Source organism: Drosophila ficusphila, unplaced genomic scaffold (assembly GCF_018152265.1).
Source record: "Drosophila ficusphila isolate 14025-0441.05 unplaced genomic scaffold, ASM1815226v1 contig_436, whole genome shotgun sequence".
Taxonomy (NCBI): domain Eukaryota; kingdom Metazoa; phylum Arthropoda; class Insecta; order Diptera; family Drosophilidae; genus Drosophila; species Drosophila ficusphila.
Genome location: NW_025064352.1, coordinates 930,300 through 946,637, shown reverse-complemented (window position 1 = coordinate 946,637; position 16,338 = coordinate 930,300). Strand labels below are relative to the sequence as shown.

The 16,338-nt window shown below is 42.1% G+C and overlaps 3 protein-coding genes across 3 annotated transcripts; 2 read left to right on the top strand and 1 right to left on the bottom strand.

Annotated features, from left to right (window-relative positions):
* Nucleotides 1-2,232: 2,232 nt before the first annotated feature.
* On the top strand, nt 2,233-3,744 carry LOC108086347. The gene is made up of 2 exons (XM_017183248.2): nt 2,233-2,344; nt 2,400-3,744. The coding sequence occupies exons 1-2, from the start codon at nt 2,341-2,343 to the stop codon at nt 3,608-3,610; spliced, it is 1,215 nt and encodes a 404-aa protein (XP_017038737.1). The 5' UTR covers nt 2,233-2,340; the 3' UTR covers nt 3,611-3,744.
* Nucleotides 3,745-3,873: 129 nt separating this feature from the next.
* LOC108086351 (tektin-4) lies at nt 3,874-6,282 on the top strand. Its single transcript, XM_017183251.2, has 3 exons — nt 3,874-4,335; nt 4,480-4,754; nt 4,822-6,282. The coding sequence occupies exons 1-3, from the start codon at nt 3,979-3,981 to the stop codon at nt 5,942-5,944; spliced, it is 1,755 nt and encodes a 584-aa protein (XP_017038740.1). The 5' UTR covers nt 3,874-3,978; the 3' UTR covers nt 5,945-6,282.
* A 9,707-nt stretch (nt 6,283-15,989) lies between these two features.
* LOC122320270 lies at nt 15,990-16,338 on the bottom strand. Its single transcript, XM_043208413.1, has 2 exons — nt 16,227-16,338; nt 15,990-16,153 (listed from the first exon to the last, which is right to left on the bottom strand). The coding sequence occupies exons 1-2, from the start codon at nt 16,336-16,338 to the stop codon at nt 15,990-15,992; spliced, it is 276 nt and encodes a 91-aa protein (XP_043064348.1).

Here is a 16,338-nt window from a genome sequence, read left to right as displayed (position 1 = left end):
ATTATAACAAAATTTCAATGGGCAGCTTGAATCAAGGTTTCCTATCATCCGTTCTGGCCTTTTGGCATTTTTCTTTGGATTCCAGTTTAATTGTCTTTTGCGATTTGGCCAATGTTTTTATCGTGTGTGTGCGTGTGTGTGTGAGAAAGAGTGTTTGCGGCATTGTCCTTCCGATTCTTGTTCTTGGTACTTGGTCCTTGGCTCTGTTGTTATTGCATTCCTTTGCTTTGGTTTTTCGCAGCGCGTAAATAAATTTCATATCATGACATTTATTACTGACCCTTAAGCCCCCACCGCCACCCAATCCGCAATCCAAAGCCCACAAGCCCGATACATGTGGGCCTGGAGATTACCAACAGTTTTCCCCCGCCCCTTCAACTCCCGCCTGTTTTTCCCATTCCCAACGGTTTCCCAATGGCTTTTTGCACAGCCGCAGCGGTTACAATTTTCATTAAAGATTTGTTTTCGCTTTTTTAGTTGTTTTTTTTTTTCGCTTTTTTTTTGGTTCCTTGTGTCAGTTCCTCTTTGGCCTTACACACACACACTCGCACATTTGATTTATTTTAGCACTCTGGGGGCGGGGCAGTGGGCGTGGTGGGGCAGGTTAAAGGGCGAACAATGATGAGAAATGCAAAACAAATGCAAAGGAAATGAACGAGGCCTGAAATGAATGCGCAATGAATGGCCCAAACGAATGAAAAGTGTGTGGAGATGAAGACGAAGATTAAATGTAAGTGGACGTCGCACAGAAACAATTGTAGTTAATTTACGCGTAGAGAGAAATGCATAACAAATTAATGAGAATTCCAACGTAAATAAACGCACTGAAGAAACGAAATATCACAGTTCTGGGTTTCACAATGCATTAATTAAAAAGTATTGTGAAAATAAAAGCGAACTCAACCGCATTTTTTATTGATGCACTATTTGAAACCAAATAAAGTATGAACGTTGAAAATTAAGTGTTATAAGTTATAATAAAATTTTAATGTTTTTAAAGCACATTTTATGTACATTTACATTTACATTTTCTTTGATTTCAACACTTGAAAATAGTTTTGAATATATATCTCACCGTTTTAGAATGCAGATGATTGGCGGTTAGATTTATTTTTCCGGTGCAGGGAAAGAACTTAAGACTCGGTCCTTGCCCCAAGGCCTCCTTTGTCCTTTCGAGTATCCTCTCTTTCAAAGTTTACTTGACTGTGAAATAAGCGGACAACGAGAGAGATCTCGAGTCTGAATGGAAGGCAGTGAAAGGAATAAAAAAAAAAAAAAAAAAAAAAAAACGCATTGTCTTTGTCTTTTGCATAATTTATTTATATTTTCATTTTCATCGGGCGTAATTCGCGTTGTTAAAACGGAGAAACGGCGGCGGGCAGATGCCTACATTTCCGGCTCGGCAAATAATTACAAGCTTAATAACAAATTTAATATTGCCCGGCCTCGAAGGCCGGTCATTTTATTTATTGTTCAGCCTTTGTGCCTTCCTTATCCCTTTTGCACGTGTCCGTGTGTGGGGAAGGACCCACCTTGAACTGTTTATATTCGCACACGCTGCTTGCCTTTTAATGAGCCAACAACAATGAGCATGTCCTTCGTCCTGCGACCCTTTTATTTGCTGCCCATTCGCTTACAGTCGCTTTCATTGAAGCTCAAGCTCCATCACACACACACACAAACACCCACGCATAAAGGAAATCGTCCTTTTGGCCTTATTTACACTTGTCAACCCCCCAAACTCCGGCAGTTGAACATGCCGTTTGTCGCTCTTTAAGTCGTCTGAAGAGCTGTTGGCCTTGCAATTAGTTGAGGAGCATGTCAGGCTTTCTTCTGCTTGTTCCGCCTGCTGCAGCGCCAATTTTGATGACAATGTTTCACTTCGCCCGGGGGCAACTTCACTGTTGCTCACTTCAAAAAGTTCCCGGAGAACGTTACTTAGATGATTCTCTGACTAATTGCCAAGTCAAGTTCTCGGGCAACTATAAGGATACTCAAAAAAAAAAAAAAAAAAACAAATAGAAAACAAAATCCGATTGTGTTGGACTGCAGCAAAAAAAAAATATTCAACAGTATTTTGTTATTTAGTCTTATTTGGGCATTAAAATATTTATTGTAAATTTTCTTTGCGAAGATTAGGTTTATTTTTTTACAAGAGCGGTCAAGAAAATATTGGTATGTGTGCAAATTCTTGACATTCATCAATTTAAAATTAACCATTCTACCTTTGCTTTAATGCTTTACCTGCTGACATACGTATGAATAATTTACCTAGCAGACCGAAATTTGAAAAAGTTATATTTACAAAATCAAAAAAAATCTACTGTTAAAATCTGAACAATGGGTAAGAATTACCATCCATTAAGAAGGTAATAATAACACTAACCTGCATCCTGAAGATGTCGAGAAAAAGTCGGAAATGCATCTGGATCCACCGCTCTTTTTGACCTGCGATTTGGACGAGTTTCGAGATCCAAACAAGAAACGTGCTGCCAATGAAGCTTGCGAGGAGTTGGACAAGTTGGATGCCCAGGATGAGATCAGTGTGTCCAGTATTATCTCAGCCTTGTTGCGACCCATCGAACCATCGGATGATCAGTACAAAGTGTGCGATTGGGGAATCAATCCCAAGCATTTCCTGCCTATCAAACACGCGATCATCTTCAAGGAGCAGTTATTCATCTCAAAACTGCGAAACACCAACTGCAAGTTGAATGAAAACCTTAAGGTCTTTTTCGAACGCGAACTGGAGCAAATTGGGAAATTCTGTTTGAACGTGGAGGAGTCCTTTGATGGCTATGTGGTTTTCAGTAGCAGCAAAATGAAGAAGGGCAAGGGTTTGGTGGAATGTGGCCATCAGCTGAAGGGAAAGTACGATGATAAGTTCTTGTTGATTTGTGAGAAGAGGTCAGAGTTCGATCGCATCGACAATACTCGTGTGGAAAAGACATTGGAACTTAGAAATCATGCTGATTTGATGCTTACTGCGATTCGGGAGACGAAGATAAACGAGGAAGTTCAGAGATTCAAGGCTCGAATTGATATCAAGGATCGTGATCATGTTTTCGTCCTTGATGGAGGAATAATGCTGCTGATGCGTCACTTGGTCTGTAACAATTTTGTGGGCAACTTTGAGTACTATACAATGAATTTATATGGAAGGGTCCTGCGCTGTAATCTTATAGTTTCCAAGGAGCGTAAGATTGTGAGGATATTCTACCGCACCTATAAGAATGTCGTGCACATTTACACACAACACTGCTTCAACGACGAACTGCAGGATGTCGCCGAGACCTTCATGACCGCAGAAGGTCGAATCGTCCTTCACTACTGGAAGGGATACAATTATCTCCTTCATGCCGCCTGCATGCCGCCGAAGAGAAAGGAAACCATCTTGCCCAAACTGGAGCTCATGTGGCGCCAAAACGAGCAGTTGTCACGGAAATTCCGGGAGCTCAAGGCCCTTAACTACGAAAATGCCACCAGCTATCTGAGCAGCAACTCACAGCTGGCCGATTTTATGCAGGACTATGTCCTCAATCTGCTGCGATACAAGCCCGCCAATGTCCTCGAGTTCTCCATCATGTTCTTTCAGAATATGGCAAAATGAAATTGAGTCTATCAAACGGGGTTTATTTTTTGCTAAATTGCTAGTATTCAGTCGAGAATCGTCAACTACTAGTATATGTTTTTTATTTTTAGCGGTTTCAAAATAAAAGTTTACCAATATAAAAATTAGTAAAAAAAAAAATTCTTAAAATCTGTATTAAACCAACAATATAGTAACCGTTGCTATCAACCCAAAAAAAACAATGACGCACCCCAGCAACCCACTATATTTGTTTGTAAACTTCAAACAATTACTCAAAATTTTCAGTTCTAGTCTGACTCAAACATCAAACAATACACACTCGTAGTTCAATTGAATTCCATTACACTTTTTTGTAATTTTTTCAGTTATTTAAAAGCTTACACAAAATGAATTGTTTTGAAGGGAAGACGCCCGAGGGGAGGGTGGAATGTGGCAAGAAAATCGAGTTGAATCCGGGACCTGAGTGTCCTGCTCCGCTGATTTGTCCACTGCCAACGGAGCCGCCCTCCCATCGATTGAAGAAGGCACCCCAACCAGCTCTGGTGGCCTTGACCCCTCATCCCGATGAAGCCGCCCAGCAGCACCTGCTGCAAAATATGATGGCTGCCGCCCAAGAACACCAGAAGCTTCAGGGTGACCTTCAGGCGGGAGTTGACCAACAGCAAATGCAGATGGCCGACATTCGAGCGGATCAATTCCAACAGTCGCAGAAGCCGCTAAGAATGGAGGAAGTGCAATTTGCCGTGAGTTCGACAAAGTTTTAATATAATACAGCTTAAACTCATGAGCTCAATAATTTACTTTAGTATATGTATTAATTATTAATACAACCCGATCATAAAAATGATCTATTATATTTCTCATTTTATTATTATTTTCTTTTACAGCGATCTGTGGACCCCGAAGCAGATGACCTGCGAAATCCCCCGTGCTATTTGCCTCAACAGGGTGACGAGCTGCCTCACAAAGACCAGCTGATGCCAATGGGTCCGATTGGTCCCTGGGCATCCGGAAAGGTGGACTGGAGTCCAATGGCTGGCATCACGGGTACTCGTCCAGTTGTGGATCGCTATTCGATCACCCGATACAGTCCCAACGAGTGGCGCACTAGGAATCACGAGACGGTGCAGAATGTCAATAGCAGCCTAATCAGAGCAGATAAGTAGGGATAAAATAAATAAAGCCATTACCTTGAACAAATCTCTATAGCAAGAAATATTATTCCATAGAAACCGCTTCAGTTCGACCACCGAGTATCTGAGACTTTCTGCTTTGGTGGCCAAATCTCAAAATGAAACCACCGAAAAACTGAGGATCCGTTCGCAGCTGATTGGCAAATGGAAGAATACTCTGGAAAATGCCATTAAGGCGATGGCTGATGAGATCTCCACCATGGAAGTGGAGCGTATTAAGCTGCGGAAATCAATGGTGGTTCTTGGGGTTCCCGAATCAATTGCAAAGGAGTGCATTGAAAAAAGAACCACGAGGCCAGACACCGAATTGGTTCGCGATCAAGTTGAAGAGGAGTTGATCAACGAACTGGCATTGATTGCAGAAATCCGAAGGCTGTTGATGAAAACTCTGGATGATTTCAATACGCAACAGGTGGAGAATCGCACGGCTCGTCAGCGCCTTGAATACGATTGGAGTGACAAGAAGGAGGCTTATGAGATTGATACCCTGAACACTGGATTAAATAACAGTTCGAGAACCATAATGTTCAGACCTGGAGCGGTGCGACAGCCACCGGAACAGGCATCCGAGAAGTACTGGGAGCACTTCAGCATGGAGACCTTGGATGAGTGTGAGAAGTGCCGCCTTAGATCCGTGAGCCTGCGAAATACCCTCAATGCAACCATGATGAATGCAGCCAGGGATATTCGCACTCAGGCTGATGTGGTGGAAAAGGCACTGACCTCCAGAATCAACTGCACTCAAGAAGCAGTGCAGCGTTTCGAGAATGACCTCAAGAATGTCCTGCAAGGACTCGCCGATGTGGAGAATCGCATTGAGCAGATGAAACGACGCATTGGCACCTTTGATGCCTCCATGAAAGTGGCACAGACGCGCATGGACAATCGCGGCTATCGGCCAAATGTGGAGAACTGTCGCGATTTGGCCCAACAAGAGCTCATTGATGGCGTTCACACAATCCAGAGCAGTGTTTCCGCTCTTCTCCATGAACTTGAAGAGGCTGAAAGGGTTAAAACCGATTTGGTCAACTCACGAGCCCGTCTTGAGCGTGAGATTATGTTGAAACGACGCAGTCTGTTCATCGATCGGGATCGTTGCATGTTAATGCGATCGCATTATCCTTCGGCGAATACTCTAAGCGGAGCAGCCGCAACATAAGCAAAGGTCTTCTCCACTAGGAGTTGTATAAATTTTGAGGTATTACCAATTTGGCAGGAGGCTCTAAATTGAAAGGTTTTTAAGAGGAAAAAAACTGGGTTTTTATAGCAACAATCTCTGACTATATGGATATTCTAAATTCTCAAGTGCAACCGATAATTAATGTATTCATTTTAACACGACCACAACGCATCACTTATGTAATCACAATAAATGACATACATAAAATTTTTTTTTAAATTCGGTAACTTAAGTAATAAAACCAGTATCAGTAAATTTAATCCACAAATCAATCTCTAAATACTTTCATATTTATTATATTTAATCTGCTAAACCCATTATCTGTGTTTTCATTATTTGACGACGCCACGTTATTTTAAGCACCTTGGGCGCTCTCCTGCTTTTAAAAACAATGCCATTTAAGCATCTAATTTGCGGAATTCGGTATTAGCCCCGGAGCTCTTAAGTTCTTTTTAATAAATGCAATAAAATGCCATTAGAGGGCAATCAGACACGTCTGGAAATCCATATAACTGAAAGAAATATGTTGCCAACTTCCCGGCGCCCTCCACACACGTTTCTGGCCCGAGTACTTACCGAAACACGTTCAACAGCTAGAACAACACGTACTCAATTTGGAGATACACGCCCGGCCGCCGGAAAAAGAAGGGGGCGGGGCAGCGGGCCGATATTGATACGGAGGTAGTTGAACATTCGTTAATGTTTGCCTTCCTCGGAGCGGCAAATATGGGGACAGTTTGGCCGCCCAGTCCCAACGATGCTCGGGGTGTTTGAAGTACATGTGAAACTCGGGAACTGGGAAGCCAATAAATTACAGAGCAACCGAGGGCAGCGTGTCGGAATTTCCAATTGAAAATGGGAAAACGTTATGGCTCATTGGGGCTATTCTCTCCGCTTTGCATTGTAGTTGCCGTATTTGTCTACTATTGTCTAAAGGTCGCAGCAATGCACTGCCTTTTTCCTGAGTACACTAAAAGAAAAACAGCGAAGGTATTTGAAATGTGATATGTCGCCTGTCTGTCGTGCATTGCGTGTGTTTTGGTCTTGTCTCTAGAATTTTCCTTCCTTCCGCATACGTGCAAAACACTCGTCGGCCAAGATTTATTGCCAGGGGACGTGTTGTTTTTCATGTTGGTCAAAGCTGCCACGACCGAAAGGGTTGATGGCTTGGGGAAAATATTTCCAGATGAATTCCCAGCAACGACTGCAGCTTTTATTCTTTTGCCAAGGTCAAGGATAGTTGAGAACGGACAGTCGATGATGGATCTGCAAATGGCTGTGTTCTTTGCTTTATTTTAATTGCTGGGCAAACTTTCGGTAGTAGAAAGCCAAATAAATTGATATATAAAATAATTGTGTGCTCTCTTTCTTTACCACCACTTAAAACTAATTTAATCTACTGTGTTTCGCCACAAGTAATTTAAAGTTTAAATTTTCAACAAAACGGAATTTGCAAGACAAGTCCATTACCACAAAGCAAGTCTCTGGGGCATCAAAGAGCCATTACTCAAATTTTCCCCTCTCCGAGAGCCACGGGCTGTCTTAAAAGGGAAATATCGTTTTTCTTATGTTTGCTGTATGCTGTTAATATTTCGTAATGCCGGTAAAAATCACAGCGTGTGGTTATCGCAATCCACTAAAAAACAAAAAAAAAAAAACAACAAAAAACCGCAAGTAAAAGGAAGCATTGCATACATTTTGGCGCTGTGGCGCGCTCGCTAAAATGGGCGACTGTTTTTGTCCCGGCACCATGTGGCTAAGAAAAAATCTGTTGCATACTGTTTGCGGTGAAACGCAAAAAATGTTATATTTCTGCCGCCCCGCTGGGAAAATGTGAAAAAGAAATGCGAAAATGTCCCAAAAAATAGTCAACATGAGGCTTTAAAAAACTGTTTGATCTTCCGATGAAATTTGTGTGTGTAGTATGTGTGTTTTTTTATGCATATATGGCCCAAAGCTTTATTCTATGGAACGTTTAAAGTTGAAAGCTACTCGAGTTAAAAAAGTTTTCATGAAACTATTCCCAGTTGGAGATGTAAAGTTGAATGCCACACCTTCGACCCTGGGAGGCCATAATTTAACTTCAACGCAGCAAGACATGCAATTTAATTTTAACAAAACCTGACATTATCACACCAGCCAACAACGGGCCCGGCTCTACACACACACAAATACAAACACACTAACACACACACCCACACATTCACAAACAAGGAGTTGGGACAGAAGGAGTCGCCGAGCGTTGCCGGCAACACAAAGTTAGTAACATAATAAGTAGCAATTTTCGGTTTCCGCTTTCCGGGCCAAGCGGCAGCAGCGTCAGTGGCTGCAACCTACCATAAAAATACATAAAATGGCTCCGGCTAAAAGAAAACCAAGAGCAGAGCAGAGCAAGAAAAAAAAAAATAGAAGAAGGAAACCCATCCGCACTCTTGTGCCATCCCAGCATTCCGGACTCCAACTCCAGATGCAGGGCAGAATGCCAGCCGGAATCGGTTGCTCCGGAATCAGGGATCGGGATTGTGCGGCAGGCAGGCGGCCAGGCGGGCAGGAGGCGGCTCTCGTTGCCAAGAAAGTATACTAACTGCATGCGGAGTAAATTGGTATTTTATAGTTGCAGCCTGCAACTGCTGGCTGCGCTGCACAGGTGCCGCCAGCTGCTCCTCGCTGAAACTGAGACGTAGATGCTACCTTAAACTTGGAATTCCAAGAAACGGCTTCGCCAAAAGGCGAATATTGATACACAATAGAATAAATCTGAGCATAGCTTAATTAAACTATTTTTTCTTTTCTTTCAATTATTTAAAATATATAACAAATAATATAAATAATAAAATAATTCAATACAATTTTTGATTTGGTCACCCAAACGTTTTAATAAAAATATGCTTCAACCTTAGTCTTGTATGAGTAATATAATATTACCCACGTTTTGTACCCTAATTATTATATCGTTGTGAAATAATTAACCTAATTAATATTGTTGTAGCCAATTCTGATCAAGTTTAACAAGACTCAAGTCTGTTGGTTGTATATCCTTCGTAAATATAAAGAGTTTTTTTTTAATTCGGCTCAGCCCTAATAGGATTTAAAATGATCCCTTTCGGCAGCTCCTTTGAGAATGCCTTTCCGAGAACGCCAGCCGTGGATAATCCCGGGAAATGAAATGCCGCTGACTTTGCAAAGGCAGCCGGCTAAATTAGTTGCCGGCCACCTTCCGCATTCATGCCAAAGTCACTCAAAAGCGACGACATCGGCGACAACGACGACAGCGACGACGATGATGATGATGGGGGTGATGGGTGGCAACGGGGGCGTGGCAGTGGGCGGGGAAGGACAACAAAGGTTGCCGGGGCTCGTTAGCATTTTACAACACTGGCATCGGCTGCAGCACGTAGCTCCTAAGATGATTTGTGACCAGCTGCAACTTTTTGTTGCCGCCTCCGGCAGCCATTTTTGATATTATTTCAGAGCTGCCTCGGCACTTCCGTTTCCGCCCTGCCTGCGCTGCATGTAAATGGGGTTCCCCTTTCTTTTTTCTTCTTCTTTTTTTGCTCTTTTTGTGTCCTGCGATCGCTTATCGGGCGTTGTAGTTGTAGTTGTGTGAAAGTGCAGGAATGCAGGAATGCAATGGTGCGTGTGCGAGGGAGCGAATTGAAGTTAATGTGGCCAACTGCTGATTTTATCTATGCTGTTGACTTGTTGACTTTGCGGGTTAACTGTTGCAATGTTTATGGCTTCATTATGCTAATAAAAGATATTATTTTTACCGCTTGTCAGTGCGTTAAAAGGGAGTACAACTTGGGTTCAGAACTCACACAATGCAGGGGGAAAAACTTTGTTTTTAAGTGTGTGCTTGGTATTTAATTACAACTAAAATTTGAATTGGTTAAAGATACACCGAATACACAAAAATGATTTAAGATTCATTTATAAAGTTTATATATATTTAATTCCGTTTTTTTCTAATACAGTGACTGCAATAATAAGACTATTGTTAAAAATAACTATTTAGTGTGAAATTAATGAGTAAGTTTTGACGCATTCACCTCCTGCCCAATGGAGATATGATAGCTATTCGCTGGCCCAATGCCACAGACATTTGATGCATTCAACAGAAGGGGCTAGCTGGCTGGACATCACCTGCAAACGGCCCACCTGCGCCAAACAAGCCGATTAGCATACGTTTAGCTCGCAAGTTGGCCGCCAAGCCGAGAGCCACCCAACTGGGCGGCCATTTGGGATTCAGTTTCGGGGGCGGAGAGAGCGAACAGCGCGGCGGAAATCAGTAGATCGTGTCAAAAGCATCAACCGAGGCGGAGCATCAGCGTTAGCGTTGGGTGGGACCACAAGCTACAGAACCGGACTCCCCCGCCTCCCTGAAAACTCCAACTCAAACTCGAATGCGAAAACCAAACCAAACCAAACCCAAATGCGACGCTCTGTGTCCGGTTTGCAGGCCCGGAACGCCTGGCCACCGAGCGCTAATGCGGCGTGAATATGCAGGAACCGATGGTCGATGGTCGATGGTCGACGGTCGACGGTCGATGGTTGATGTCAGCCGGGTCCAGAGCGTTATCATCGTCAATGCACGATTTTTTGGCCGCTGTCAGGCCCAAATGTTTGCCGACCATCCCAGCTTCAACGATCCCCCCTCTTTCCCCCGTTCCCCCTTTCCCCATCGTCCATTCCATTCCGTTGTGCTAATGTGCGGTTGGCGGTCGCCGTGAGATTAGCCCCGCCCATCGTTTTCATCCCTCTTTTTCCCTCCGCATCTCCCGTTAGCACTCACCTTCTTTTTTGCCCGTGTTGACGTTACCTGAAAAATCAAAATTCCAAATTCCAGCACGAGCAGATTGTCGGGCATTTTATTACGAGGAATGTGTTGACGCTTCCACCTCGAGAAATGATTGAATGACATGCCCGAGTAAAGGAAAAACAAGGAAATGGAGAAAACAGTCCCAGATTCAGACACGTTTAACACACTTAATATATGCACTGCAATGGTGTGGTTTTTTAATACAACAAAAGGCTGGCATTCTCTGAAAATTACGCCTGAAAAGGCTGAAACTCAGATGCCTGAGAAAATGGCGAAAAGGGGGAATGCCATTTAAATGCAAAGCATATTTTCAACTTGCTTTTCATAAATCTTGAGGTTATTCCTGCCATTTACTGTGCATGTACGGAAATTTAAAAAAAAAAAGGAAAATTTTTCTTAAATTATGACTAAAATATTTCAAAATAGAGTTCTTCTAAATCCTAAATGCTGCTTAAAAACTCTATTAATTTCTTTCACACAGCGTTAACCTTTTCACAAACTTTTAATAAAAGTCAGAGGCAAGGTTTCCTAAATTAAATATTCCCTTTCTGGGAAATGTCTTTTATTAAATCCGCAAACAGATCATATGTGTGCCTACCTATATCCCTCACTTTTCAATAGCCTCCCAACTCGAAGTTCCACCAACTTTTTCGCCAATCTTCTCATTTACAATCTCTGCGCTGGCAAAGTGTGTAAAAAAAGGAGAAGCCCAAAAAGTTAAAACTCTGGCTCAGATGTCATGGCTCGACTTTTGAGCCGTCAGAAAAAACTTCTTCTTCTGTCGCGGCCCAAAAATCCAACTCCTGCGAATTCCTTGTTTGCGCATCCGTATGTGTGCCCCGAAATGCGAGTGTGTGGGTGTTTGCTTGCCTGTTTGTTTGGGTGTGAGCCAGCATTGAGCTGTTTGTCTTTTAATTGTTTGCACTTAAGTCGTTTGTTTGTTTGTTCGTCTGCGTTTGTCTGCCTGGCAGGTTATGACTTTTGTGAGAAAAGTCGTTAGGAGAGCGCTCAACCAAATTACAGCCACAAAGTATGGCACGTTTTTTCCGAGAAATTAATGCGTGCTTGAGGTGGGGGCCTCTATAAAACGCTGCATTCGGTGCAAAATCGGCACAGTCGTAACTATTTGCATACCGGGTGTAAAACCCACCAACTGCAAAGAAAACACGTTAAGCATGCCAAAATCTTATACGAGTATAAGGGGTAAATAAACATACCATAAAACAAGAAAGGAAGCTAGCTTCGGCAAGCCGAAGCAGTCATCAAATATGTCAAACAAAATACATAAAGGCTAAAAAACATCGAAGCTATGACACTTTTTCTTTTAATTTTCCATATTTTCGACTATAGATCATATGGCAGCTATATGATATATTTGTCCGATTTTGATCAAATTTAATTCGTAATTCAAGAGTCGATAGAAAACTTTACGTTCCGAAAATCATGCTTATCTGATGAAAAACAACGATGTTATAATTTTATTTCCGTTATTTCTATTATATATAGAATTTTTGATCTTTCCTATGGCAGCTATAAGATATAGTGCTCCGATTTCTATGAAACGTTAAAAAAAACGTTGTTAAATAACTTGATATTCAAAAAATCATGCTCGTGGGATAAAAAACAACGATGTTATCAATTTATTTCCATTAATTCGATATATATTTTTCTTCTATGGCAGCTATATGATGGAGTTATCCGATTTTGATAAAATTTAATCCGAAATTCAATAACAGTTTGAAAACGCCATCTTGAAGAATTCAAGTCGATCTGATCAAAAACAACAGAGTCAGAATTTTTATTTCATTCCCTTGTATTGGAGCAATCCGATATAGTCGGCCGATCCGGCCCGTTCCGACTTATATACTGCGTGCAATAACTACACACCTTTTGGGAAAGTTTCAACAAGATAGCTTTAAAACTGAGAGACTAGTTTGCGCGGAAACGGACAGACGGACAGATGGACTGACGGACAGATGGACAGACGGACAGTTGGACAGACGGACAGACCTACAGATGTATTCCGATTCTGCTCGGGATGCTGATCAAGAATATATAACTTTATGGGGTCTGAGGTGTCTCCTTGACTGCGTTGCAAACTTCTGACTGAAATTATAATACCCTTTTGCTCTGCAAGGGTATAAAGAGCAAAACCTGTTTGTTTACAATACTTGACAAATTTGTATGTGTGTCACATTTGAATTTAAATCCTTTCACACTAAGTAAATGTTTTGAAGACCAGTAGGTAATCAGACCTTCGGGTAATTTAATAATTTAACTCTGTCTTTGAACTACGAAAAACGATTAATAAACTTTGAAATATATCTCCTCGGTTTTAAACTAGAAAATGCAGAAGCTCGGCAAACAAGACACAGCATCCAAATTTTCAACCGGAAAACACCTGCAATCAAATGCAATGCCAATTGACTTATCTGTGCGGTCACTCCATCAGCGTTTGCCTTTCTCTCCAGCTGTCTGGATACTACGCTTTGAAAAAACCCCACTATGCAATAACTAAATGTTTACCAGGACAAACAACAAGCGGATCCCGGACGAATGCAATCCGAATCCTTAACCTTAACACTTGGCTAAATTGATACACACATCAAAGTTGCGTTGCAATAGCCTCAAATCTTTCCGTAAATCAAGCAAAATGCAAATTTTACTAAAAGCTGAGGACGAAACCGAACCGAAGGAAAGCGGAGACCACAAAACCTGCACACGCCCCAAAAAAAAAGGGAAAATGCAAAAGCGAATGGCGAACGGAAAATTGTTGTCCAGCTGGAGTTTGGTAGCTGAAAGTTTTTTTGGGGTGAGGCTAAAATGGCTGCCAGGTAAACGGACAATGTGGAAGCTGGAGAAACCCCAGCCACCGACTTCCCAAAGCCTTATTTATCACACGTAGAGTCCCGGTCTCGATTCTCACCCTTCCATTACCAGATTTGGTTTCCGAAATCGCATACGAATGTTGGCCAATTGGATTTGGTTAGCCCAAGAGTTCGCCAAATTTCTGTGTGTGTGTGTGTGTGTGTGTGTGTGTGCTTGAACGGACCTTATCCAGAATCGGGCTTATCCGATATACATCTCTCTCCCATCATCCCAGCGCACTGTGAAAAAAATTAGATTTAATTTCTTAATAAGATCAAAAGCACTTTAAGTTGTAATAGAAGCTATTGATAATAATATAACAAGAATATTAAGTTTTAAGTATTTATGCATTTTCTTGATTTTAAATAAGTTTCACTGGAAATATGCATTTAATCAACAAATATGCACTTTAATCAACATAACAGTAAGACGTAATTCGAAGAATTTCATAATTCTCATGAAGAGATTTTCTTAAGTAAAACTGATAAGGCCTCGCGTCTCATATCAGAAATCTATAAATAGGGTGCGACTTGCTGCCATAACTTACAGTCTATATTAAACCAAAGACCTTAACATGTTCTTCAGATCTGCCCTCTTTTTTTTACTTCTCGTATTTCTGGGAATCTCTGATGCTCAGAATCCATATCGACGGAAACTCCACTATAAACAGCCAATACAAAAAGTGAACGTAAGCACAAGCCTTAAAATCATTTTGTATTTATATTTAACCTTGTTCAAATTTAATGGAAGGTACAATCACGATCTATGGGTGGCTCCCACGGTCCAATATTATTTGGACCTCCACCTGGAGTTACACCGTCAGGGGGGCCTCCGCCAGTTTCTCCACCGATTTATGCCCCAAATGTACTAGAGGGAAAAAATAAAGACAGATATGGATAAAATGTAATATTTTGTTTGCCATTGTAACCTAAATATTAACAAAAATGTTCTCAAATCTCAAAATATAGTTCGACTTCTTGTAATCAGTTTTAAAAATTTAATTTTATGACTTAATACATTTTTTGTTAAGTGCCGTTTTGGTTTCCTGTTCATGTTGCCCAGAAATGCACGCCTGCCGCAAAATGGTAACGAAGAATTTTCTCGACGCCTTGCGATCAGGTTTTCCTTTTGAGCGTGGAATTCGCCATTTGATTTGCGGAAAAGAGGGCATCAAGTTGATTAAAACCGAGAGGCCAGGATGCGGCAATCGGAAAATGACATTTTGCCTCACACGACAGCGCCCGCATAATGCAATTTTCGCGGCAATTAAGTTGAAATTTATTAATGCCAGCTGAAGTTGGAGTCGAAGGCAACAACTTCGGGCCGCTTTTGGCCTTATTTAATTAAACTGCGAAGCGGGCATGTTTTATTTCAATTAGTCGTCGGGGCAAGTGGAAGTTGCAATGCAGAAAAACCTGTGCAAAATAATTAACTGCATGCAACAATTTCCCTGGCACTCCTAACTGCTGCCAAGCTGGCCGCCGCTATATTGAACCGAATTCGCTGGGTTTCGGTTCCCTTGCATGTACGAAAATCTGCATTTAATTTATTGATGCAACGGCAACGGCGAGCGAATGGTTACTGAAACCCCGGCTGAGGATTTTCCTGTCCGCCCGTTCGACGCCTAAATGTATGCAGCGTAAAATTGTTAAATGCGCGCTTAATCTGCATATAGGCGTGGATAATGCGCCCTGCCACGCCCACAACCACCCAACACCCACCATGCACCACCCACCGTTCCATCGACCAAAACGCCTGCATGTCGTTGGCACCGAAATTGTTTCATTTCCCCATTAAAATGTACGGGCGAAAATGTTAAACACTTTATTGGCTCTGCCCCGTTGGCCAGGGGGCGTGGCAGGTCTACCTCCGATTGTTGCGGCTGTTTGCCACGTTAGCATATCTGTTTTTCGTGTTCGCAGCGCTAATCGGGCAACGTCCGTCTGTTCGGTGGGCGGGTAACCCCCTCCTTTGGGGCATGGATTCAGGTTTATTCCAGACAGTTGCCGGCTGCATTCACACGATGTTGGGGAAGAGCTTTGCGATTTATCGCTTCCTTGCGCCATTCAATGCTGAACTTAAAGTGGATTTCGTAAAATATTTCGATACTGAACTGCAAGATTCGATTCATGAGGATAACATGCCGTCTGAGCAGTTTTTTAAGCAATTTGAACTATTTGTCGGAAATGGTTGATAATAATTGTATGTCAAATTGCGTTTTAATTCTCGTACAAATTGGTAAATTTTTATTTTCTCGTTATTACCCAAAAAGTTATTGACAAAGGAAAGCGAGTATCTGGTCATAATGAAACGATCCGAAAAATATCTTTATCTTGGTTATCCTGTCTTTGGCTTGGGCCTAGGTGTCCTGGTGTCAGCAATCTTGCTGGCCAGCTGGTTGGGCATGCAGTCGGGGTTGAAGGCGCCTCCATCAGCACCACCACTCGGTGGGGGACCCATGTCTGGGGGAAGACCGCCATCAGGAGGGGGCATGTTTCGACCTCCAACCTATTAGGAATGATATAGGTAGGCTCAATTAAAATGAAAGCTCAATTTAATTATAATAGTCAACACATACCCCTGGTCGTTTGTACTGCTGGCGTTGCTGGTAACGCTGTTGGCCATTTGCGATTCCCAGGAGAACGCAGCTGAGGAGCAGAACTGCAAGAGCGAATTTGGGCGACAT